Source organism: Conger conger, chromosome 10, assembly GCF_963514075.1.
Source record: "Conger conger chromosome 10, fConCon1.1, whole genome shotgun sequence".
Taxonomy (NCBI): Eukaryota; Metazoa; Chordata; class Actinopteri; order Anguilliformes; family Congridae; genus Conger; species Conger conger.
Window position 1 is genome coordinate 33,014,792 of NC_083769.1, and position 27,090 is coordinate 33,041,881.

Sequence of the window (27,090 nt, forward strand, 5' to 3'; positions counted from 1 at the left end):
GGCTTCTGTGAAAAATAGAACACAAATAGAAAACATTGACATATATGCCTTCACACCTTATAATCTCTATCTTTCTGTAGTCATGAATCACATTTGCAGTAGCATTAACTTAAGAGTGTTCATTCAGTTTCCAGGTCAATAAATTTAATTTGGCATTGAATGTGTAAATCACTAAGACAATATTCTTGAAATAGATCATCAGTTCAATTAATAAAAATAGAACATAAGGCTCTGTTCCTATGATGTGATTCTACCTCACACATCGGCCGAAAAGATTACACGTCGAAAAGTCGATTGAAAATTGCCAGCCAATTTTCTTAAACAGTGTAACTAAGAGAACTGACGCAGTTTTAAAGGCAAAGGGTACTCACAACAAATATTGATTTAATTTTTTACTAGTTTACTGCACTTATAGTACTTTTTTAGAAATATAGAAACTTTTTTTTTTAAACATCTTCGCTGTACAATTATTTTTTTACACATGCTTATAGTAAGACTTTTATACAGTACTGTACATTAATTAATGAAACACAACATAAATGATCGACATTTTAAATGATGCCTTGTTTTTCCCCATTCTCCAGCTCTCTGACAAACAAGGGATCTGGGTGACATTCTAGACACCCCTCCCCTTTTTCCATAGAGCTCATTAATAGCTGGTGCTCTGTTCAGTGTGAATTCTCACTGGCAATGGCACAGTCGGTTTCAATTACAAGCTTCATTCTCAGCCTCTTTCATTTTCAGTCTCATAGTCCTTACTCATTAAAAGGTATATTAAAGCCACATATTGTATGTGTGCTGTATATTATATAGATATATACAGTATGTATGTATATACACTCAGTAAGAACTTTATTATGTATTTATTAGACTTATTTTTCTCATGGTCTGCCTAATAAAGTGCTCACTGAGTGTATTTTCTTTTCATGCATCAGTCAGTGTGATGGGAAAAGTGGGGGGGTTTAAAAGGTCAACCACTGGCTTTGTCACAGGGTGAGCCATGTTGCCTACTGATGTAGAAATGTAATTATCAACACTGGAGAGAGCATGCACACATGTTATTGATGGTTACCTACAGTACTCATTCACCTACAGTTTTATGGCTTGCAAAATGAAATATAATTTTGCATCTTATATCCAGTGTACAGTGAGATTTATAAGTATTTGGACAGTGGTACAATTTCTGTTCTTTTGTCTCTGTACTCCTCAATGAAAATGAGATTAACGAACAGGCGGTCACCTTCATTTTGAAGGTATTTACATCCATATCAGGTGATCTGTGTCCATACATACTGCTCCCATTTTAGAGGACCAAAAGTAATTTAACAGTTGTGTTCTCAGCTGTTTCTAATTAGTCAAGTGTATTCCATTACTTCCTTAGTGCAGATATAAGAAAGTTGTGTCAATGTGAGGACCAGAGCTGAGCCAATGAAAGTCAAGTAAGCCATTATGAGGCTGAGAAATGAGGGGAAATAATAATCATAGGCCAAACAATAGGAGAAGCGATCCTTGCTGTAGCAATCTTTTGAAGTAGTCTATAGCAGCTTGAAAACACAGTGGCAAACTGGTAGACATATATCATACATCAAATATCTGTCAGGACTAAAATGTGATAACCAAAAATACTGTATTATGTGTTGCTCTTTGACCAAAGGCAAACATTTGAGTTTATTGTAATAAACTGACATAAATGAATTTTCTTGCTTAAAAAACAACAATCATCACCAGTCACCTTTTGTACACACAATTTGTTAAAATAATTTTCAGGAGTCAGAAAAGATAAACTGTACATGACATGGTGAGTAAACCTTAAAATATTAAATTGGACATTTGTAGCACTGGGAGCAAGAATAATACACAACAATTTCATCATAATTTTACTCCATGGAACCTGGAGACACCTGTAAGGGTTACGGAAAACAATTTAAAAAAGAGAGACTTATCTTATCTTTGATTGGTAACATTGTCCATTGTTAAAATCTCTCATAGAAGAAGGGTGAGAAAATGTTACAGATGTCTTAAGTCTAAGAATGGACATAAGTGCTTCTATCATAATAGAAAATGTCTATTGAAAGATGAATTGACATGCTTCATATCTCATACAAATCATATTCTGTCGTATAGACTGTGCTCCTTTTATGCCCAAATTATGCATACAATGTCTCCTATTGGCACAAGCCTGGCAGAGGTTTTAATTTAACCTTATTTAATTCACATTTTCTTTAGAAACATAAGATGGGATTGTACATTATCATTTAATTTAAAAAATAACTGCTATTAGAAAAGACTGTGAAAACACCAATTATACTCAATTTGAGATTGAAAGCCATGACAATATTGTCAAAGTTCTGAACAGTTTGCATTTGCCAGACATTTTTATTTACTAAGAAATTGAGCAGCCAGCAAATCTGTTAGTTCAGAGAGTGCATTAAGATTTTAAAAAACATGCATTTCAATTCAAAAGGCCTTGATAAGGTTTTCCATTTAAACTTCATATCAGTCTGTTAGTGTGATAAGCGAATATATACAGTACAGTCTAATAATATTTTTTCATATTCTTCAGCCTATTGTTCCAACTAGACTGAGAATACACTGTCAGAGCACCTGGGGCACATAAGGTGTGTTTATGTGTGTATTTGTATTACACACTTTGATTGTCACACAGGGTCTTTGTGATTTAGTTATCTTGGTCCATTGGCTTACTGTGAAGCAAGCAATCCAATGAATTGAGTTAGTTGTGAGGTGATGTTGATGGTGTTTCATGGTGTGTCAATCGTGCCTCAGCCTCACACGGGACCTTGCTCCTCCAGGTTGTGTCATCTAGAGTGATGGACAGCTCCAGCTGGCAATACTCCCTCTTTCACTCCTACTGTCCTTACGCTATTCTTAGACATTCCCAAGAAGAGCAGCTGGACACTGTCGGCATTCCAAAGATCTTCAAAGCTAAATAAGGAGAAAGAAAGCGGTCAGCACCACCTCACACCAATCTAATGCCGACTGATGATTCTCCTGGCAGGAGAGTAAGATGGATATTTATAACTACGGAGGTGATCATCAGTACAGTAACAGACCAAACTCTGATCACAGTGTCCTTGAATCTCATGCACCAGGATGCTGGCATGAGGGTAATGTTTTGAGTACATTTGTCTCCGGAACCAGTTGCCTTTTAAAATCCTGCCATCCAAAATAAAAAATAAATCTTATCAATCTGACCAAATACAATGAGAAGTCAGAAATACCCCCTGCTCAGGTTCTGAAGAATCTATATGAACAGATATTTAGCAATATATTTGCAAGACAATCTGGATGGTATAAGGATACTGGATACACTGTCCGTTTATTAACAAAATGAATGTCATGTACATTATAAACAGTCGGGAAATGTCCCCAGCCTTGAACAAGGAATAGTGCTCCTACTCCACCTCTTTGTGTGCCGTCTCCCCCATTCTGGGAGGCCCCTAGAACCTTGGACCCTCCCTCTTTTTTGCTGGACTATTTGAATAGGTCTCTCAGATTCTGCAGGAGGGTTACCCTTAATTACATTTTCTAGTTGTTATGGTTTTTTCTTTATGCATTTTCTACATGCTTTCTGTTTTTCTGAATCCCCAAAGCACCAAAGAAAGTCACCCATGCCCTTTTCAGGACCGTTTTTCATCTCATATTCTAATTAATTTCCCGGTCTCAGATGACTACTGCTTAAATCCGGGACTAATTTGTAATGCAATCCAGCACAGACTGAAGACTCATCTCTTCAGGCTGCTACCTCACCACCATGATTAGCCTTGTCCATGCCATAAATTATAATGGCACTTATATAGTTATATATATAGTATTGTTGTGCTTGGGGTATTCTAGCTGCCAACCGTGGTATAGTAGTTGGTAAGTTGATGTAGCCTTCAAGGGTTCAAATTGTATCTATATGATCACGCTAAGACTCGGAACCATACTGTCCTCTAGGATCCTCATCGCACTCGTCCCTGTGTTCGACTTGCACTTCGTTGTACGTTGTTCTGGATAAGAGTGTGTTAAATGCCTGTAATGTAATGATCCAGACTTTGATGTTGCTGCCTGTCTGTTTAGGCTTACGCTGCCCTCGAACACGATAGCACATGCTGGTGTTTGTGCTCCTAGCCCTCTGCTTCCTCTCGGTGGTAGTGAATGGCTTCACTCTCTTTGGGCTGGGACATTCACAGGACCTCTCCTGGAACCATGCTTTGCCCTACTAGAGCCTCCTCCTCAGTGACCTACTGCTCACACTGTCCCCACCGGTGTTGCATTGCCTACTGAACAGACATACCTTGGCCTTTAGAAGCTGGTGCCCGATGCAGTATTTTACTGGCACTCTGTGCTGCACTCTCCTGGTGCTATGCTTACCATCATGTCCCTGGGGCGGCATAGGTATGTTTGCCATGCCATAAATGATCTTTACATCCTCACTTAGCAGGGTGTGGGCTTGATCGTCGGTCTGACCTGGATTAATTTATTTTATTACTTGCCATAGTCGACTCCATTTGACCATGGCAATATGGAGTCGACCATGGCAAGTAATAAAATAAGCCCAAGGCCACACCCTGCTAAGTGAGATTGCCTCTGATGCCCTGTGGGAGTTGGATGGAACAGTGTTGGTGGTGATGTCTCCAGCAGTAGCATTATCAAAGGCGCCCATGACCTACCGAGTCCTGCCCTCATACATTGCAGGTGCCCTGCACATTTCTGAGCTGGCCCTGATGCTGGTGTCCCCGTGCATCAACCCACTGATCTACAGCATCCTTACTGCCTAACCTACTAAGCTAATGTTACCCAGTTCAACTGAGGAATCTATAGCTACCCAGTTAACATTGAATCCAAACTAGTGAACTATTGAAGATAACAATTAGCTGCCATTAGGCTATATTACATGATTTCTCAGATAAAATCTACTTGCCGTTTTCAAATTAACTGGGTCAGATATTTTTTACTGCAATCACCAATCCAATAGATAGTGCTGCAAAAATGACATCATGAGAAGGTATGAAATATGCATTTTTTTTTATATGCATACATTACAGATTGACACTAAGAAAAATATGTGGATACCTTTATTACACTGGTATCTCTTATTAAAAGTTCGGTAAAATAGTGAGACATTCAAAAGAACATGTTTTAAAAAAGCATCTGAAATGGAAGTCTTTTTGGTTCTACTACATGACACTACAACTCCCATGAGCACTAGGTGCAGTGTGCTCATCCACTTCATCCTCTTGCCTCTGTACCCTGCTTTCAATGGAGTCGGGAATATGGCACAGCTGGACCAATTCATGGTAAATAAAGAATGCAGATTTCCTTGCTCATCTGAGAAACTTGATTTGATTTATTAGCACAAAAATAAAAGAAGCATACAAGAACATAAAAGGATAAGATCATAAGATGCAAGACAATTTGTGCAGGAGAGGACATAAACCCTCAGGGGCTTATACCTAATTTTATCAACTAAATTATTGCACTTTACACAAATAAAAGGGTGCAGGGCAAGAAAAAACAAACACAAAAATTTGTAGTAAATATTAAATGGAATGCATAAGAAAAAAAGACATACAGGAGTAATCCCATGAGTGCGTGTACATGTGGGAGTGTGCTTGGGATGAGAGTATGAGCGTGTGATCATGGCTGTGTATGATAAAAATGGCAGGAAAGAAGGAGAAAGAAGAGGTGGTGAGAACAAAAATGAGAAACTCATTTAGGCCTAGACCAGGGGACCAGGGATTGAGGTGTTACGGAAGGTGTCACAGCTTATTAAGCAAATTTCCCCATTGAAGTTATTCGAAACTACTTTACCATGACAAAGTTATACTATTTTGGACAGTACTTTTAAAGTATAAAATTTCTTCACACTGAGCTAATTAGTCTCCAGGGACTGATTTTATCTTTTTGTTCTTTTCTTGAGCCACACAGAAGATACGGGTTTTCCCCCCCTATTGTAAGATATGTTGTGTTTAGATTATGGGCGTAGACAGAAAACCAGGGTAACTGGATGGGGCAAGATTTATTGCTTCTAAAGGCCCGGACACACCAAATCGCCTCGCGTCGATACGCGTCGTTAACGACGGCTCCGGGGGCTCCGACGCCGATTCAACATGTTACGTCGGAGGCGTCGGAGCCCTCCAAAACAGGACACACCGGAAAGACTCGGCCGACAGGGCGCCACCGACGTCCGACGGCCGACCGACGGTTCGGTGTGTCCGGGCCATAAGACTGCCAATGTCCTCTGACATCAAAGCCACACTGACAACCTAATCTAGGCCTGCAACCTATGGGACCTCCTGCATAGTTTGTCACTGAAGAAACATCAGAACCAGATTGAGATTGTGACTTCCCAGCTTTAACAATTATTTGAGTACAAACATGGCCTGTAGTTTGGAAAAAAGAAAAAAGAATATATATATATATATATATATATATATATATATATATATATAATATTTAGATAACTTGGCCAAAATCAAACCAGAGCAGAATACAGCACCACATTCAAACGTGTATACAGTAAATCCTCAAATTGTGTCCGGGATTCTATTTGAAGCCGGGCCTCGGATAATAGCCGGGGACGTGGTCGATTCGGACAAATAAAGGCCGGCCCCCAAATACAAGCCGGGGTAATATTGCCTACCAGTAGCGCTATCAGTCCATGAGCACTGTTTCGATTTAACTCAATGAAATAAAATAGCTCTTCTTAATATTTTATATTGTTGGTTGGTTTAATACTGTTGCCAATGAAAAGTCGTTGTCCTACACCATGGGTCTCCAACACGTTGCTCTCAAGCTAGAGAACCAGTCGCTTGCCGCCCCCTTCTGAGTAGCTTGCCAAAGGCTGAAGCAGTATACATTTAAACACAATTGTTGCCGCGAGGCATTCCAGCCCACGAATTTAATAAAAAGCAAATAAGGCAAAATTAAAAATTAACTCAATTTACGCTACTTGGCTACGCAATAAGGTTTCCATGTATTTACAGCACAGCGCACGTTCAATGAATGAATGAAAGCGGCTGCCTTGGCTCACAATAAACAGACGGGTGGAAATCCCGACACTCTTTCAACTAAATACCCCCCAGATTTCAGTGCCCATCAGTCCCAACATTTAGCAATTGAATCAAACAGTCCAAAAGTTAAATCCCAAACCAACGCAAAAATCTTTTGATAGCCTACCGGTATGCTGCTCCAAACGAAACTCATGTCTCACAATAAAACGCACTTTAGGAAAAAAAAGATCCTTAACTTGCTGTTATCTACGCTAATTTGTTATTGTTCATGAGTGCGTGTCTGGCAAGTTGGTATTTTATGAATACGCATCCGTTTCGGCTTTCATTAATGGTTTAGCAACTCAAGTTGCGTTTCTGAACGGTTACAGGAAGTGTTGAATAGTGTTGGCCCACTTTAAGTGAAGCCTTTTACTTTATTTCTAAGAATAAAATTCTACAACAGAAGCCTAATAAGAAATAAAGGCCTGCCTCGAATACAAGCCTGCCCCAAATAAAGGCCTGTGCTTTGTGCAGCCTAAGTAAATAAAAGACCCCGGCCACAATTTGAGGATTTACGGTAGCCTACCATACAGTTCAGTGGTGTACAGGCTACTTCTTGTACCTTCAAATAGTTTGTTTACTGACACTCCACACTGTTAATCTGGGAGCTATGGGCCAACAAAGTTTGCACTAATTAGCATGCCCCCAATGACTTGCAATAGAAAAGAAAAGTCGTAAAGAAATGGGACTGAAAATCTACAGGCCAGTGACTCGAGAGCCAAAAATGTATGTCTGCCAAAAAAACGGAGTAAAGGAAGAAACATAGGTATGGATATTGCCACTAGTACCATTTTGATACTACCTATAAAAACAGGACAATACAAATGTGGCAGAAATCTGCAGTAATTTCTCGGTCTGGGAACCTTCATATAGATGCAGAGGCACCCCCGGATTCTGCTCGGTGGGGTCACAAAGCGTTAGGACACGCTCACAAACGGAAGCGGTCTGAGAACTTGGGGGTCTGGGGGATGGTGAGGGCTTCCTCACTCTTCTTCAGTTCCAGCGGCTTGTAGCGACGCACAGGCTGTGCTTTGTGTACCTGCAGGTGAAATAAGGAAGAGGTTTTCAGAAACAACAGACCGCAACCCAGCAAACACATTTAAAGAGTTAAATGTGTCATCTATCGGGGAGGCTTGCATCATTGCCACAGAGATGTGAAACTTTCAGTTTTATAAATATTCTTTGTAAATAAGAAAAAGTTCAAGCATAGACACAACCTGGTAATTATTCACCTTAACTGAAATGAAATTCCGGTCCACTAAACTCTCAAGCGAAAAAGCATACTTGTGCTGTGGAGAGTAAATCCTGTCATTTTTACCTGCTGCTGTCGGCGTTGAGTGGTCTCCTCCTCCTCCCTCTTCTCTGTCTCTCTCCTCCGCTCCTCCTCGATATGGGCGCACATCGCCTCCTTCTCACACAGGGCCCGTTCATACTCCTGCCGCTCCTGGGCACGCCGTTCTGTTGACAGCTGGAAGCCCTGTGGCACTGAGGAATTACACACGAATACTAAGCTCAGGGTGTGCAGCAGAAATTAATGAATAAATAAATAAATAGTAAGTGTATGAAGACCATATAGAATGACAGACACACAATTCAAACATGAATTACCAAGGACTGAGAGGTTCTCTTTCTTTGGCATGAAAGGCTCCTTGTGGGCGACCGTGTTGGGGCGGGCCTTGAATAATGTGGCTTTTTCCTGCTGTTTCTGCTCATCCTTAATCTGTGGATATCGGCATATACATAGACATAGCTTCCAGCATACACAGGGAGACACTAGACATTTCAGGCCATGAACAACTGCGAAACATCCAAGAGAATGTTAAGAGCAAGAACAAGGCTGTGACCCAAGAACCAAATCCTAGATCAAGACTATTAGAATACACCCCCCATACAAAGGAATTCATATTGTGTTTTCGTGTCATCCTCCAGACTGAGTCATAGGTCTCCTTCGTCTGACTTGAGATTCAGGACACACACTATGCCTAGAGGCGCTGAGAGTATGAAACAGTAGGGCAGTGGATAGGAAGCACTCACCATCTGCTCCCAGCGGTCACACCTGTTAGCTCCTCGCTCATCAACTAGCAGCCTGAAGGGCTCAGCTTTTGTTGGGGCTGCCACCTTTTTCTCAGGCAGATACACCTCACTGAAGTCCGGGAGAAGCTGGGCTTTGAACTTGGGAATCTGAGAAAAGGACATTTCCAAAATGGAAAAGGAAAGGGTTTGGAATGAGAAGGTAGTCCCTGTGATCAAGCTCTAGCTGATGGGTTCCAGTTGACAAGAATAATGAAAGACATTTTTAGAGTTCCAAGTGCACTTGCATGCTTTTGGTCACCTCATTTCTAATGAAAAAAAAAAAATTCTTAAAGTGCTTCAATGTTAGTGCTACAATATTGTCTATGCAATGTAATGAAGCTGAAAGCCATTATTTGTAGTGCTGTGACAGTACAGGAGTACAATGGAGAAGCATGCATGATGCAGTATCATTTAGAACATGTATGGAACGTTGGGAGTATTGCAAATGGATGTCTACAGAATGCACGATACTCGGGCCCCTTGAAGCCACTTTGGTGAGAGTAAGGAAAGTGCAGTGTGAAGGAGGAGTCACACCTCCGTCTTCCGCAGGTCCTCCAGCCTCTTCTCCTTCAGCGCCTGCCTCTCACGCTCCCGGGACTCAAAGGAGAAGGGACACACCTCCGCCTGGCTCTTTTTCAGGGGTTTGGGCAGGAAGGGCAGGCCGAAGTGGGGCACGGGGTTGGCCTTCAATGGGAGAGGCTTCACCTGAAGCATAGAGTAGTCTGTAAACGCTGCTCATCAACGACTTCACACCAGAAAGCCCATTACTAAAGGTTATTATATTTACATACACAAAATAAGACCTAGTTGTTCTTAATTTGGCTCTGTACCCCATATTGGTAATCATACAATTCACATGTGGCTAATGCGCAGACTCTCTGCCTGTAATAAGGGGTATTTTTATACATTTCGGTTTCACCATGTCGAGTTTTTATACATAGCCCCCCATTTCAGGGCACCAATTCTGACACCGAATGGAAAATGTCAAAGCTGAATCAAAGACTCAACAACTATTACTTCTGTAGGATGAAAGAGGGCCACACTGGGCCCAGAATATTAATGTTTTTTTGGTCAGTTGTCCTTTCAGAGAAATAATACAATCTTTCCATAGATGAATGGATTGGAAACCTGAAAATTGTATGAAGAGTCCAGAGATTGTGGAGAGCGGACAGAGTCAAACAGACAAGTGGGTAACTTGGCCAAGGAAAACTGGCCAATTTACTGCAATTAAATATCGCCCTGAACCAATACCCAACATCAAATCGTATGGTAGCTTTCTCATGTCTTTAGAAGGTATTCATAAATGAAGTAAAGTAAAATATCTAGGTCAACATTTGAATACAGATAAAGATACTCACTTCCTCCACCTGCTGCTTTACACGCACCCGGTTCTTCACAGTAAAGGCAGGGGATTCTGGCACTGTGGGATGTTTAACCATCTTTTCTGGGACACCCTGAGAAACAACATTGAAACGAAGGTGGAGCCTGCTCAGTAATAATCACCCATAAATGTACCGACCCCTCGGGGATGACCTGACATTTATAATAACTGGGTACTCATTACAAATTATGCCATTTCGCTTGAAGGTTTTATCCAAGCAAAATGACATGAAAAACACATTCATATGGGCCCCTCAATAGAAAGACATGACAGGAGGCCATTACCCCTGATTCCTGACATTTAATATAGTTATTACCTTTTCACCTGTTTTCAAATGTATTTGAAACAGCCTGGTGTGAATACTGCCCAAACCAAAACAAATAATATAAACAATTACACCCAAAAATCCAGCATGTATACTCAGTGAGCACTTTATTAGGTATTTATTATACTCATTTTTACTTCTGCTTCTGTAGCCTAGGTTTGACCAGTAGCAGAACTGCTACTCACAGGATGTTTCTAGTTTTTCCACACGATTCTTTGCAAACTCTAGAGACTGTTGTGTGCGAAAATCCCAGGAGATCAGGAGTTACTGAGATACATATTCATTCCATGATCAAAGTCACTTAGATCACATTTCTTCCCCATTCTGACATTTGGTCTGAACAACAGCTGAACCTCTTGACCGCGGCTGCATGCTTGTATGCACACATGTTGCTGCCACATGACGGGCTGATTAAATATTTGCGTTAACAAGCCGGTATACAGGCCCACAGAATAAATTGCTCACTGAGTGTATATTACCAGTGCTAAAAACAAAACAAACTATGATCCATCATGCCAGAGAGGTGTGAGGTGAGAATGCAACAAAGGCACATACAACCACTTCCTCTAAGATCCTGGCAGGAAGGGGCCTGGGCTGGAAGCTGTGGGGTTGGGGCTCCTCCTGGGGCCTGGCTGCCTGCCGCTCCTGCAGACGACGCTCCACCTCCAGCTGAAAGCCCACCGGCTCAGTCACCTCCTTCACCGGCGGCTTCTTCAGAAGCACACCGCCTTCCAGGATTTTGCGGTTTAGCTCCAGAGCTTTGAACTTACATCTGAGAAGATTAAGCAAGAAAAATGATTATAACCCTGTAGCATCTGCCTGTAATTGTAAACATTTAAAATGAAAAGGCATGGCAAAGCAGTAAACCTTAACGCTAGTGCTGTCAAGTCCAATTTTGCCTATTTTAATCATGTCATTATTTATGTATTATATACATCATTTTGATGACAGTTGCCTGCATAAGTTATAGATTAAATTACGTACACTAAAATAACAATTACCACTGCATTCCTATATTTCCTAAATTCCAGCTAAATAGCCATATTAAATGATAGTGTTGCTGGCTGTTCGGTACTGATATTTGTGCAACAAAAAACAATCTTTTATTTTATATTTTATAAATACATCTACGTGTAATAGCCTTTTATCTCCTCAATGTGAAATTGTGGTGCCTTGAGTCCGTGCCACCTGAGTAAGGATCACTGCTACTAATGTCTTTATTTCTCCTGTGATATCGGCTTTGCTTTAATTCTTATGACTGTGAATTGCTCTGGACAAATTTCAGTCAAATAAAAACAGTAGAAAATATTGTGGGACCTAGTTGGTACTGGCTAAGAAAGCTTGGTGGAAACAAAATGTAGGTCCATCATCACCATCATTTATAATAAAGTATTTTGCCAAATCCTTTGGTTCCTTCTGCATAATACCAGTATTAGAAATGCAGATTTATATTGCACACGGTTTTTATAATAGGAAAGAGGTGCTCACTGCTGGATCTTCTCAAGCTCCTCGGCCTCCATCTCCACGCTGCTTTTCACCGAGACCGGCCGGCTCCTCTGCTTCGTCATCAGCCGTGGAGTTTTTGGATTGGTGATCTTCAGTCTACCAGTCTTCCCTGGGGGTGGACCTTGGGAAGACAACAAGGCATCAACCACACTACAACTTTATTTACATTTACTTCCACCCCCTTTCCTGCCAGTCGGGAATACCTAAGTTATCAACTCATAACTGGACCCTGAGCTGTTGATTAGTGAGTACAGAAAGCTCCCGTCCAAAGCATTCCATGTCAAGGACCACATCTTACCACACAGCAGCAGTCAACAACACCTAGGCCTTGCATTCTACATTCTATATTTAAATAAATAAAACTTTGACAAATCATAAACTAAGATCTACCACAGTCTCAAATGCAAGACTAATGAGAAGTAACTTATTGGCCAAACTTCATCAAAAAGAACCTCTCGCACTTTCTTGGCTAAAGTACAATAATCCATGAGACAATAGTAAAGCCTTTAGATTTAAAGAAAAACTGCAGTTATCTAAACAGGTAGAAAATGCAAAGCCATTACCTCTCTCTGACATTTTCGCCTTTGGCAAGTGGTAACGGGGCGGCGTACGTTTCTGGAACTGCTCTATCTGCTGGGCCATGGGCACATACACTGCGGATTCCTCATATTTGCGCTTTTTGCCAACAGACAAGTTGAAGGGCTTGGGGATCGTTGCACCCCGATTCATCTTTGCCTGTGAGGACAGAGGACAATGAGAACATGCTCTTAAATGGTTCTTAGAATATCATCAGTATTCCTGCGTTTAGTTGGATAGATGTTTGTTTTTTAAAGGTCACGTGCACAGGTCTAGCTGCTTTATTTCAATAGAATATCGTACAGGAGAAGGAGGGTGCCTGCGCAGCTGAGCAGAAAATTGAACTGCCTCCCCGTGGTCACTGCTGCGTGCATGTTGCTTCACCCTCTCATCTGTATGGAAGTGGAAATCCACAGGGATCGTGGTAGACATTGCTGGCTTCCTTGCTGGCTGACCTGTGAAAGAGAAAAGCTTAACTTATTTACGTCTTTAATTGGTTGGTTTACTGTAATCTGTTCCATAGCCTTTAACAAACCATCATTGAATACTGATTTAATTTTCTATTCTTGAACCTACGGGCTGTGATTTAAGACTAAGGAATTATTATAAATTATTTCTGAGATGTTCAGCTACCTTGAAACTCTTTTTGTCCCAAAAACATTAAATCAATGAATGTTGAATTCTGTTTGGAGTTCCTGGAAACATGTGGATGTTTCAAGTGTATGCTGTGTCATGGCCAGAAAGCAGTGAAGCCAGAGGAACAAAAGTTACTGTTCACATTGGAATAAACTTAAATGGTAAAAACTAAAGAGAAAAACGATTAATCCAACTGTTTGTACAAGTCCGCATCAATATGGCAATATGGGCATTACTTACTGCCAGCCATGGCAGTCCTGTAGCTAGCCTCGTTCTTTTTGCGGTGTGCGGCAACCTCATCCTGAAGCGTCTGAATGTACGCCAGCTCTTGCTCCTCTGAGCTCTTGTGCTTCAGGGAGGCACCCCTGTTGAGTGGAATCAAGTAATTAATGGAAATGAATAGAAAACAGAAAACTGCAGGCTCACACAAAAGATGTGATTCAGCTTGATCAAGTAGTTACTCAATTAAAAGTGCTATGTTCACATCTACTTCTTTGTGAAACATTGATATCAAATGAGCAAATTAGCTTGCGGCACTGAAATAATAAATGATCAAATAACAAAATCCCCCACCCCCCCGCCCCCCGGACTGTTCAAATGTTCAGCAAGAAACATCTTCCAGCCATTAATCTGTGGCATCTGCTGACGGTACACCTGGGATACTTCCAATCTGTGTAGGTTTAGCAAATTAGCAAACACCTCTCACCTTTGAACTGATAACTCCACTAATGATTACATCTCTGGTTTTGGAAAGCAGAAAATCTTTGTGTGAGAAATTTTAGACCATGTGTACAAATGGCCAAAACCCCAGTCCTGCACAGTATTACCTTCTTGGCTTCTTGACAGGGGGTGTATCAGTGGCTGCAATGGTTGAATCATTCTTCTTCGGCTTGTGTCTTGAAACCCTAAAAAATTCATGGGAAAGGACAGAAGTAAACACGTTTTTGGTGATTCAACTTTGAATTACAGAAAAGGCTAAATACACTTTCAATTTACTAAATTGTTTTACAAAGTTAAGTTATCCAAATGTACAGAAATTATTCAGAATAATGCAGATACCAATACACCCTACCTTTGACAGGGTGAATGCAGTGACTTTTCCGTTGACTGGTTGCCGCATAATGTCACTACATTTGATGAGACCGTGGAAGACACTGCTTGGTTGTCTTCTGTAACAGCTTCTGAAACTAAATATTATAGTAAGTAGCCTATGTCCGGACTCGAACCCGACACCCAGCGGTTTCGTGATAAAAGGCAATACGATTAATTTTTTAATTCTTACAATTCATATTGATCCAGATGCTACACCAACTGAATAGTGAGGTGGGCCTTTGTTATTTTAGTCTATTCAAGTACATGACCGCAACATTTCATCGTGAGTCACAAACGTTTTTATGTTTGGATTTTCCGCAAAAGGACTCGCTAAATCTCGCTAAAGCTTAAAGGTACAATAGGTAAGTTTTTGTGTTAAAACATTGTTACAAGACCATTCTAAATCCCTTACCATCATTGCAAAAGGCTCACCGACTTGAATCACCCTATAGTCCTTAAATTCGGGTTTCAAAATATACAGGTGACGTCCCGACACAGCCAATGGCGTTTCAATGTCAGCGGGTTTACAGAGAAGGGGGAGGGATAAACATTGTTGCTAGCTAAATTACACATACACATACACATCCAGTCAGATTACTCAAGATTTGAATAGTAAGTTAACAGTTACTTGTCATTGACAGTCTTACAGTTCAAATGAGTGTCGTTCTCATAACCATGCCACCGTTCATTTTGCTGAATGTCCATCTCAGCAGTCTGGTAAATTGTCTGAGGAGAAACAAAATAAGATACGTTGCATTAACACGAACATTCAGTCAACCCTGCAACTTTAGTTTTAGCATTCAGTTATACAATGTTAAGATAGAGAACGTTAACGTTACACCGTCAAGTTTGTCAAATAATATGGGGCTGTTTACCAATTCAGTAACTTAGCTACGTAGCACGAAATCACACCGAAACTTGCTTAGAACTGGATAACGAAACGTTAAGGTTAGCTAGATCAATAAAAAGCAAGCAATTTACGTTAGCGAAGTTAACTAACGTTAGTCGTTGCATAACGTACACAACGCCCTATTGCTTTCATGAAACTAACACGGTTATTCAAGCTAAAGTTCATATTTTACATTACGTTTACGCGGCATAATTACCGTTCTTTGGCTTGTTGTCTTGCTATCTTGAACACCGAAACGATAACATGCAGTAATAGTAAGCTAAAAATCCGATTTACGTTTTTGCATTCTACCGTACGATACTTTGGGCAATTTGAATTTCGCCCCCTTTCAAACATCCTATCATGGCTACCTTCTGCACAATTAGCTTTTAACCATTGGTCCGAAGATGCAACGTGGGTGTGGTTCAGAAAGGAACTGTAATATTGCAATGACGTGCCGAAATAACAAAAACACGATTTTTCTTGAAATATTCGTAACCGCCGTTCATAACTTCAATCTACATTCACTTCTACACGAGACTCCATGGATTATCTGATGTGTAATATTGTGGTTATTTCTTAAAATAAAATCTGCCAAAAAATAAAAAATAAAAAACTCTTTCGGATCTCTTAGCCGCGCCCACGTTTTCACTTTAAGTGATCTTACTGTCACAGTAAAACCTGTTCTACAAGTACATTGATTGTTAAAATATGTTGCCAATGTTATTAGTTAGCTGGTTAGGCAAATGATCTCCGAAAGGTATCGCTGCACAAAACTTAGTTGGGAAAATGTGAAACCTACCAAAAAACAGAATTGCGAATATAGGCCAGGGTTCGTGCAGCGGACAGTTCATGTGGTTATACACTTGCCACGGGAACACCATCAGTTTTTTGACGGTCAGCCTGGTTCTTTGTATAGGTTTGGCGTCGTGCACCTGGAACGCTTGGAGGTCGGAATTCAGGAACGCAGAAATAGTGTTCTGAAGGGGAAGTGCAGTATCATACCTGTTTTTCTCTTTGACTCACCTTTTAGGTAGTTTAAGAATGGGGAAGTTCCAGTAAAATGTCGAGAACCTTATAAAGGGGAAATTAAACCTACACAAACCGAATAAACTCTCTCCTGAATTTTTACTTTGGTGAACAACTCTGTTAAGGTAAGGGTGATTGAGTTACGATCCTGAAAAAGGCCGTACTTAGCCTAAATAATGTATTTACTTTGATTTGTATTAATATCAAGAAGTAATATTTTCCATTCTAAAATTCTGCTGAATAGAAAATGTGGTATAGTCTAGGTGTCATCATACTGGAAATACATGAACTGAGCTCTGAATGATAATAATAATGATAATAAATAGGCTAACTGAACTTGCTCAGATGAAAAAAATCATTATTTTTTGTTTTATAATTGAAACATTTGAACAGACTAGTAACAGCAGAAGGAAATAATAGACAGTGTTTAAAGCATGACAGTGCTAACCACATTCAAATGTAATGTGACTGGCATGTCATACCTTTTCAAAAGATAATTATCATGGTCATCACAGTATTGTCTTGTTTGCACGTGTTGTCTGAAATGACTTCAGATTTCACTGATTAAAACATACTGATATCTAAATTGCGGTAATCATTATTTGTAAAGGAAATTTGGCATTTCAAAGTAACATAATTAAGTGTAACTCAAAACAGAGGGGGAGTGATTAGGAGGTGAATTGGGACCAGGAGCAACTCTCTCCTGAGTTGGCTGTAGGGATTGCACATTTATAGTTATAATCGTTATTTTTTGTTTTATAATTGAAACATTTGAACAGACTAGTAACAGCGGAAGGAAATAATAGACATTGTTTAAAGCATGACAGTGCTAACGACATTCAAATGTAATGTGACTGGCATGTCATACCTTTTCAAAAGATAATTATCGCGGTCATCACAGTATTGTCTTGTTGACAAGTGTTGTCTGAAATGACTTCAGATTTCACTGATTAAAACATACTGATATCTAAATTGCGGTAATCATTATTTGTAAAGGAAATTTGGCATTTCAAAGTAACATAATTAAGTGTAACTCAAAACAGAGGGGGAGTGATTAGGAGGTGAATTGGGACCAGGAGCAACTCTCTCCTGAGTTGGCTGTAGGGATTGCACATTTATAGTTATAATTTATACGACAAAGAATATAATGTTGGCTATTGCCTGTACAGATGGACTTGGAACAAAGCTTGGACCATAGTCTGAGACTGGCCAGTGGAAGCATCAGCTCAGTGTTGGAGAGAGATATCTTGAGACCTTCTGGCAGAGGCAACAGCCTCAAGTTCATCTGCATGTTTCAAGAGAGACTAAATGATGCCAGAAGAGTCTTCCAGCCAGATGAGTGCCAAGACTCTGTGCTAGTACATTTGCCAGCTCGGTGCAGTGTGTATCAGCTGCGTCTGCGCATCTGCATGTTGGTTCAGGACAAGAAGCTCCTCACAGAGCCACTTGCCATCCTGGAACCAGAAAGATATATGCTACTCTACAAGAAAGGGAACAACTGGTATGAGATCTATGACGATTTCCAGGTCCTTCAGACACTTGATGCAATGTGGTGCCAGGATACCCAGGGTGTAAGGACGTACAGGATTTTAGTCTTGCCCTGCCCTGATGACACAGAGGAGAGGCGGAGCTCCCAGAAGATGCTAACAGACCTGATTGGATATGACCTCAGCGCTGCAGCTACTGACAGACTGAGCGAACTGAACTTCACACGCAGGAAGTTTGCCTCTCCCCGTAAGGAGGAGTTGCAGAGACGTGACCCCAAGGCCTATGCTTTAGAGCCTTGGACCACCTCAGTTCCCATCACAAAGGATCAGCAATCCAAGTTTACCCAGGCACTCTCTGTCACCCTCTACTATGGAGACTTAAGCTTCAAGCTAAAGGTGGACATCACGATGGCTGCTAACTATGTGCTCAATGCCTTCAAAGAGATAATGTCTGAAAATGGGCACACTTTGGAATGTGCAGCTGATGATCTGGTGCTAAAAGTTTGTGGGAGGGAGGAGTTCATCTCAGGAATGTCTCAGCTTTCAGACTTCCTATGGGTGCGACAGTGTTTGAAAACTAAGCAGGAGATGCACCTGTCTGTCCTCCCATTTACTTCCCTCGAGAAAGACACAGTGAGGATGGAGGATTTGCCCCTGGTGGACAGCTTTACTGGGCTCTCCAACTCTCACAATGAGCTCACCCTGGCTAACAAAGATGTGGATGATGTCCTGATGATATCATTGTGGGACTGTGAAAGAAAGTTCAGAGTTAAACTGCTGGGTTTTGATATCCCCAATCTCCCATGTAGTGCCCGTCAGAATGTTTATGTTGAGGCATCCATCCTGTATGGAAATAAGGTGGTCTCCTCAATCTGTTCCACCCCAAAGCCCTTTACAGAGGACGTTTTCTGGAACACGTGGCTAGAATTTGATGTGCCAATGAAAGCTCTCCCAAGTGGTTCAAGGCTAGGACTCACAATCAACTCCATTTCCCTTGATGGAAATGCCTCCAGGGAGTCCAAGTCTATGGGAGGGAAGTTTACAGATTCTCAGAAAGGAAAGGGAAAACCACTGTACTTTGTAAACCTTTTACTTTTTGACCACAAATCTGTCTTGAGACAAGGCTTGCAAAGCCTTCATATGTGGCCTTTTGCTGAGCAAGAGGGAGATGTGTTAACTTATGAAGCTGACAAGCTGTCCTCTGCCACTAACCCAGACCAGGTGAATTCCATGGCCATCACAGTCCTCTTGGACCGGTACAACTATCCAGTTGTCCTTCCTAACAGCACCTCTTCTCATGGGCGCTGCTCTTCCTCCACAGCCTCAGATGTGGAGGAGGTAGGTGACATGAGCATGTCTCCGTTGTCCATGTCAGGTGACACTGCTAACCTCCAGAGACTGAAGAAAAAAAGTGTACACTTTAGTGCCAACCTACCCCAGTACCTCCGGAAGGTCGACTGGTTGAAGCCACGTGCTGTGCAGGATGTCCACTGGTTGCTGCACAACTGGGACCCCAAGGACCTGGATGTTCCCACTGCCCTGGAACTGCTCAGTGTGGATTTTGTCGATGAACAGGTCAGGAAGCTGGCAGTGGAGAAACTGGAGAGCCTGTCCAATTCTGAAATACTTAGGTACCTTCTGCAGTTGGTGCAGGTAAGGGAGTCTATTGATAGATTAGTTTCACACTTGCAAACAATGGAGAATGTGCATGCAGGGGCAGAGACAGAAACGGGACAAACGGGAAACGGGACAAACTCAGACATTAAAGCTTCTACCTGTTTTAAGTATATGCATTATTTTTATGATTGTTGGTGCAATACAATGTTTTAGTATAACTTTTGTTCATGGTAACATTTGGCCTGATAGGATAGGAGATAACATAATTAGCCTACAAAGGCTACATAACACACAAAGTTGGACCACTTCACAACACTTCACAACTCACGCTTAACATTTAGCAATTTGTCTGTATGAAATAATGTGTTTATAACTTAGCTAATGCTGAAAGCCTATGTTGCATAATTTTTAGTTGGGCCAGAACAGAGGCAGAAGCAGTAGCCTTTTGTAACATCTTAACTAGTAGACTGATCCATGAAAATTCAGACAGTGAACCATGTATGTTTCATTTTGACTGGTTGTTCAGTCTTTTTAAAGGCAAAGTTTGTTATGTTTAATCTCTTTAATACAGACCTTGAAAGTCGAGCCCTATCATGACAGCTTTCTAGCCAGATTCCTCATCCAAAGAGCACTTCAAGTAAGTGGCACTTTCTTCTTTTGACGAGCATAATCATAACCCTAAGTGTGAGCATTAAATGAGAAACTCACAATACTTATAGAACATTATTCAGCATGGAGGCAGGTGCAAAATACAGTTTGAATAGTTACAAGTACAGTGATTGGCAATATGTATTATGGTTAGCAATTTGACCACATCATATATCCCCAAACAAAACTATTTCATTTTTAAAACTCTTTTTGGAGCACTTTGTCTGAAGGGGTGAACATTCTGACAGTCATGTAGGGTGATGGTTAATTTTACCAATAACTTGGTTGCTCAATTATTTTGCTATGATTTACTGGGACCATTCAAAAACTTCAAAATTTGAAGCCCAGCTGGGATTCTGCCATTATATATTTCAAACTTCATGCATCAAAGTTTTTGCATTATATGCCTCAAATATGACCTCTCTTTTCTTTTGTATTCAGAGTAAGAGAATAGGACATTTCTTTTTCTGGTATCTGAGAAGTGAGGTGACTGGGTCTCCGTACTTCCGGCAACGCCTGGCTGCGGTGCTGGAGGCATACCTACTCGGATGTGGTCAGGCCATGCTGGACAGCTTCCAGCGACAGGTGGAGCTGGTGAAGTCATTGGAGGAAGTGGCCATCGAAATCAAGAAACACTTTCCTGAAAAGACTGACCTCGCACCAAATGGTTAAGTGCAAGATGCAATTGTTGTCCATTGTAATATGGGCGATATTGTTGCTGGAAATGCATTTCATATAATATAAAAAAATTTAACTTTCTTGGACTACTGCTCTGGGCTTTGACTCATTAAACAGTCTAAATACTTTGGAACATTAAAGCACCTCACCACTTTTAAAACCTCAAAGGTAGCCACTGGGAATGACAGTTTTATACTTTTTCATGAAGCAGAATGGTGTTATGTGCTACTTTCATAGAACAGGGAAATAGCAATAAAGCACCCATTGGTGTTATTCCTTACAGTCACACAATAGGAAGTAAAGGCAGAATTTTCTTGTACGCATATTGGGCCCTGACAAAAGCTCAACGGATCACAAATGTTTAACTAAAATACATATTTATCTGTGATAGCTACATATTAAACTTTTTTTTTCTGTTTTGTTCAGCTGCTGCCCTGGTGCAGGACATGCTACGTACCTGCAAACTGCCTGTGGACTTCCAGGTGCCATTTGACCCCCGTATCAGAGCAGGGCCTATACTGGTGCGTTGTGTGTGAACCTTGTTGGTTGTCTTGAGTGTAGTGATAGCAGTACACATAGACTGTCCTCCGAAGCACTAGCCCATGAGTAGGCCTATATGGGATGATAAACTTGTTGTTCTAGTGGATTTTGGGGGTAGAAATGGTCTGCATGACATCACAAGGGTAATCACACTAGGTTTTCTTTGGAATCCCCTGACAATGCTCATCTGTCCTTCTACACCAACCCTAACTCCTTCCAGCTGGACTGTTGCAAGGTTATGGCTTCTAAGAAGAAGCCCCTGTGGCTGGAGTTTTCCTCTGCATGCTCAGAGGGTCCCCCCAACCCAGCTGTGGGCATCATCTTCAAGCATGGTGATGACCTACGTCAGGACATGCTGGTCATTCAGGTATGAAATGGGCCAAAGGCAGACATTAGTCTGTGGGCTGTTTTAGCCGTATTTGTAGTGCTCATTTAATGGATAGTTGACTGGTACCATAAGAAAGGAAAATATGTGGTAATGTTACTTTCAGTGGGTTATTCTAATGTCCTACAGAACATGCACTATATTATCATTCTCTACATAGGTTGATTTATAGATGTGCTATTCTTTGTTTTGGTTTTGATGAAGCTTTTTGGTCCAAAGCCAACTAACATCTATTGTATATTCTTTATTTTAGTTATAGTTGACTGTATGTAGACATTTTGCCCAAAACATTATTGGTACAAAAATACATTGGGGCTAAGGAACAAATTAACGAAGGAGAACTGGATAAACAACTGCTATAGTGTTACTGTGCCAGGTGATATTTTAGGTCCTATTGTATTTTATATCTTGCAGACACTGACGATTATGGATTCAATCTGGCAAGAAAAATCACTTGATCTAAACCTGGTGCCCTATGGCTGTATCTCCACTGGATATAACATAGGTAACCAATGGTGCCTCCTCAGAACAAAAACAATTCCTCTGCACTGTCATTAGGACATAGCATTTGTCATTTGCATAGTCTCTTCCCTGTGTGTCTTTGGTCAGTACCTCAGATAAAATACAGCAAATCCTTTCAACAATAGCTTACAGGTTGTCAATGTACTGTAACCTCCAGTTCTACTCAGTTATGTCCTACAAAGTATTACTTAGAAATCTTAAATCTGTATGCAGTAAACAAGGATACCTATTGAATTTCAACACAAATCAAATTTGTCATGAAAACAACTATATCTACAGTAGTTAAATAATGTATTGCAATCCAAGAAACCAGGTTATGGTGATTTAATCCCCATGGCTATATAATACGCTCTCCTGTAGAGCAAGCCATTGTCATGCTGCTTCATTCCATTAAGGAGCAAACATTCAGCACATTGTGATAATGGGATAGAGTTTCTTAGTTAACAAATATAATTATTTTATAAACAAAACTCTGCTAGTTACAAGTAACCAGCCATCATCATACTAATTACAGTTTTGTATATCTTGCCTTATTTGTCTACTGTAGCATTGTGTCCCATAGGCCTGCTTTTGGAGGCTCAGTGTGTCCACATGCAGAAGCTGCTCTGTGTGATGTAGGGTACCCTTTGTGGCACAGGTATGATTGAAATAGTGAGGAACGCTGCCACCATTGCCACGGTGCAGCGCACCAAAGGTGGCTCATCAGGGGCCTTCAGAAATGACACCCTATTCGAGTGGCTCAAGGGGAGGAACATGCTGCAAGAAATAGTAAGATACCAGCCCTGGTCTTTGTTTTGAACAGAACATATTTTAACACAAGCGTTGTCTGAGAGAGACTCCAGTTACTTGGGGGATTCACTCCTCACAATACTTATTATGATTGTCAGTATATCTTAATACATTTCAAGCTTTGGGTCGCAAATCCCAAGTACGTTTTGCTAACAATACTACAGGAATTTGCTGTTATACAGCCTTTCTAGTTTTGTTCCTCTCATGCAAGCACTGACTTCCTTCTTATTGTCTGTCTTTGTGCACAGCACTTTAACGCCATGGAAAGGTTTGTCACTTCCTGTGCTGGATACTGTGTGGCCACTTACGTGCTGGGGATAGGGGACCGGCACAACGACAACATCATGATCATGGATCAGGGTAAAGAATGGGGTTGGATGGGGTGCTCTGCTAAAAAGTAGTATGAAACAATTTTGCAAAGTGTATTAACTGTAATGATGCCTTCTTTATCCAAGGAAATCTCTTCCATATCGATTTTGGGCACATCATGGGAAACACCAAGCGGTTTCTGGGTGTGAACCGGGAGAGATCTCCATTTGTCCTGACACCAGATTTCCTGTATGTCATGGGCAGAGTGGGCAGTCTCTACTTCCAGAGGTTCACGGTGAGGATCTGGCAGAAGCAAAGGGCTTTCTACTTCAGTACAGTTACTCCATAGTCATGTTTCCTAATACAGGGCATGGTCATGACTGGACTGGAGACACTCGTTTTCCATGACTGTGCGACTGGAGTTCTGTCTTTTTTGACTGGCTGGTCTGTAAATTGTTTCTATAATGTCAACAATTTGGTACTGGCCTTGTCTTATATGTTGCAAGTAAAAAACAATTAACCAATTAACCCCTAGACTATGACATACCCAAAATAAAATGGTTACTATTCTTGAACCCTTTTGACTAAGCACACAGGCTTTTTTTCCTCACTGAAAATATTTTATTTTTGAGTGGATGCACATTATTGTGGCTTTTTAGAATTTCAAACTATTATGCATTTGGTTTGCTTGATCTGACATTACCTTATTTTGTGTAGTATATGGATTTCCAAAATGCAGAGAAGGTGAGGTCACCCCACCCACCTTTTGCCACCCACATGTTACAAAACTGTTGTCACTAAAGCAATGGCATGTTAAAATTGGTTATAGAGATAGAACTGTGAGTTTTAACGCTTTCAAACAGTATGTCCTGCTATCATCGTGGCAAATCCCACAGTGAGCTGGTGAGACTTCAAACAGCACTGTCATGCTTTTTTTAGTTGATCTTATTTGGATTGAATGCTCACTGTACGAGTTTGTCTTGACTCTACTGACTTCACCGAGTTACAGCACGGCTCCACTTGCTGCCATCAACGTCACCAATCGCCATCATTAAATCTGACAGCCTACTGTTGTGTTTTGCTTACTCACTTTGGATGTCTATGATGTTTGCACTCAATAGATTAAGCAACGATGCTCTGGTTCAGTTGTAAGCAGCTCATTTAGCTAGCTAGCTAACCCCAGTCTTATAATTCATCATATCGCTCAGGCTAGCAAAGGTAGGTTCCCTGATATTTGTATGCTAACGTTACCATATTTTCTGGGAGTGTCATGTGATCGCCTGGATGGGTGGTCATCCATTAACAAGTCTCTGCATTCAAGGGTGGAGTTTGAGCGCCCGTTACCTTCTGGGAAACACTGGATGTGTTTGTTTTGAGTTTTGAAGTTTTGCCCCATATTTAGGAAATGGCTATACTTACGGTGATTTTAAAAATTCCTACACACATAATTTAAGCATTTAATCCAAATAAGTTCAACTGAAAAAAGCGTGACAGTGCTCCTGGCGTTAAATAGCTCCAAAGAAATGAAAGGAGAAAAGATGACCCTGTGAGGAGTTACAATGTTGGCAATGCTTCTGCTGCGCCCTAACAATGCTTCTTATGGTCTTCAGGATACCTGTGTCCAGGCCTACCTGGCCCTGCGGTGCCACTCCCATCTGCTGATCACGCTCTTCTCCCTCATGCTGCTGACTGGGATCCCCGAGCTTAGCTGTGCGCAGGACATAACCTACCTACGGGAGGCGCTGCAGGAGGGCCGCAGTGAGGAGGAGGCAGGCCAGCACTTCCTGCAGCAGATCGCCGAATGTGAGCGGCTGGGCGTGACTGTGCAGGCTAACTGGTGGATCCACATGCTGATGGGCATCAAGGGCTGATCTGGCTCATCTTTGACAGATCTCCTCAGAGGCAAACACTCACCTCAACTTTCAGCTCCACCCTGAACAACCATGCTCTGTTTTCATAGAAAAAATAGCCTAGCAATTTACTTTTGGTGACAATTGACCTGCGTGTGAAGAAGAAGAAAAAAAGCACTTGTTTTAATCATGAATTTTGGTTTATATAGTCGATTGTTCCTGGCAAGTCTGTCTGCTATTAAAGGTATTTTAGATATTTAGAAAAGTCTCTGAGCACCTGCTAGTTTTGCCAGGGCTGTGATCGGGCATTTGGGGATTTGTGCCCAGGAGGGCATTTATTTTGTCTGTGCAACATGGTTGTAGTTTTAATTTACACCACTAGAAGATACCCATTCATGGGGAAGACATTGAATCCCTACTGATGACTGGATAGTCAACGCCCAGAGTGCTTGGAATGTACACTCATCAAGCACTTTATTAGGAACACTTTATTACACCTACTTATTCATGCGATTATCTAATTAAGCTCTAATTGGTTGGCCTTCCAGCATCTGCAATCAGACCCCTACAACTGATCCAGAATGCTGCAGCCCGTCTGGTATTCAATGTTCCCAGACATTCACATGTCACCCCCCTGCTCAGCAACCTCCACTGACTGCCTGTTATGGCTTGCATCAAATTTAAAACTTTGGTGCTTGCGTACCAGGCAGTTAAGGGATCAGCCCCTGTATATATTCAATCACTTATTAAGACCTATACACCAGCGGGGGTGTCTCGGTGGCGCAGCCTGTAGAGCACTGACCGCATGCTCATTGCGAGCCGCGACGTCGGTGGTTCGAATCCGACCGTCCAACATTTGTTGCATGTCTTCCCCCTCTCTTGCTCCCATTCTTCCTGTCTCTCTATACTATATACTGTCCAATAAAGTTGAAAAAGGCCTAAAAAATATCTTTAAAAAAAAAAAAGACCTATACACCAGCAAGACCCCTCCGTTCTACCACTTCGTGCCGTCTGGCACCTCCCCCTTGCCACACTTGCACTTCTTGCTCACGACTGCCTTCTGTCCCGGTCCCACGGTGGTGGAATGACCTCCCGGTGGATGTCAGAACGGCAGAGTCTCTGACCTCTTTCAAGCGCAGACTGAAGACTCCTCTCTTCAGGCTACACCTTTCCCTCCCTAACTCACCACCATGATTAGCCTTATATATGCCATAGACTGTAATGGCACTTATATACGTAGTTGTATAGATATTGTTGTTTTTTGTATTAGCTATTGTATTGTTGTACTCGGGGTGTTCTAGCTGCCAACTGTGGTATGCTAGTTTGGAAGTTGATGTATTCTTCAGGGGCTCTGATTATATCTGTATGGTTACACTAGGACTTGGAACTGTACTGTCCTCTCAGGTCCTCTTCGCACTTGTACTTGTATTTGATCTGCACTTCGTTGTACGTCGCTCTGGATAAGAGCGTCTGCTAAATGCCATGTAATGTAATGTAATGTAAGCTTCAGTTGATGTTCACATCAACCATTCTTCAAAAGATCTCTTTGCCACGTTTTCACTTTAAAAACTCTGGCGTGTGACTCAGTGAAAGAAGGACCAAGTTAATACTGAAACATTTTCAGTTTTCCTACTTGTACCATATTATTTCTTGCTTCAGGCTACTTTTTATTCCGTACCACTAATATATGTGTCCTTCCTGTT

At 41.2% G+C, this 27,090-nt stretch overlaps 2 protein-coding genes across 2 annotated transcripts; one reads left to right on the top strand and one right to left on the bottom strand.

Moving 5' to 3' along the window:
* Nucleotides 1–7,182: 7,182 nt before the first annotated feature.
* LOC133139189 (targeting protein for Xklp2-A-like) lies at nucleotides 7,183–15,871 on the bottom strand. Its single transcript, XM_061258571.1, has 15 exons — nucleotides 15,751–15,871; nucleotides 15,292–15,370; nucleotides 14,625–14,739; nucleotides 14,380–14,457; nucleotides 13,793–13,917; nucleotides 13,220–13,371; nucleotides 12,904–13,075; nucleotides 12,323–12,461; nucleotides 11,390–11,606; nucleotides 10,487–10,582; nucleotides 9,663–9,833; nucleotides 9,090–9,236; nucleotides 8,664–8,775; nucleotides 8,374–8,540; nucleotides 7,183–8,094 (listed from the first exon to the last, which is right to left on the bottom strand). The coding sequence occupies exons 2-15, from the start codon at nucleotides 15,347–15,349 to the stop codon at nucleotides 7,984–7,986; spliced, it is 1,860 nt and encodes a 619-aa protein (XP_061114555.1). The 5' UTR covers nucleotides 15,350–15,370; nucleotides 15,751–15,871; the 3' UTR covers nucleotides 7,183–7,983.
* A 720-nt stretch (nucleotides 15,872–16,591) lies between these two features.
* LOC133138788 (phosphatidylinositol 4,5-bisphosphate 3-kinase catalytic subunit gamma isoform-like) lies at nucleotides 16,592–27,038 on the top strand. Its single transcript, XM_061257824.1, has 11 exons — nucleotides 16,592–16,687; nucleotides 17,732–19,702; nucleotides 20,238–20,303; nucleotides 20,756–20,981; nucleotides 21,419–21,513; nucleotides 21,753–21,899; nucleotides 22,332–22,422; nucleotides 23,077–23,207; nucleotides 23,477–23,588; nucleotides 23,684–23,832; nucleotides 25,148–27,038. The coding sequence occupies exons 2-11, from the start codon at nucleotides 17,732–17,734 to the stop codon at nucleotides 25,406–25,408; spliced, it is 3,249 nt and encodes a 1,082-aa protein (XP_061113808.1). The 5' UTR covers nucleotides 16,592–16,687; the 3' UTR covers nucleotides 25,409–27,038.
* Nucleotides 27,039–27,090: the final 52 nt, after the last annotated feature.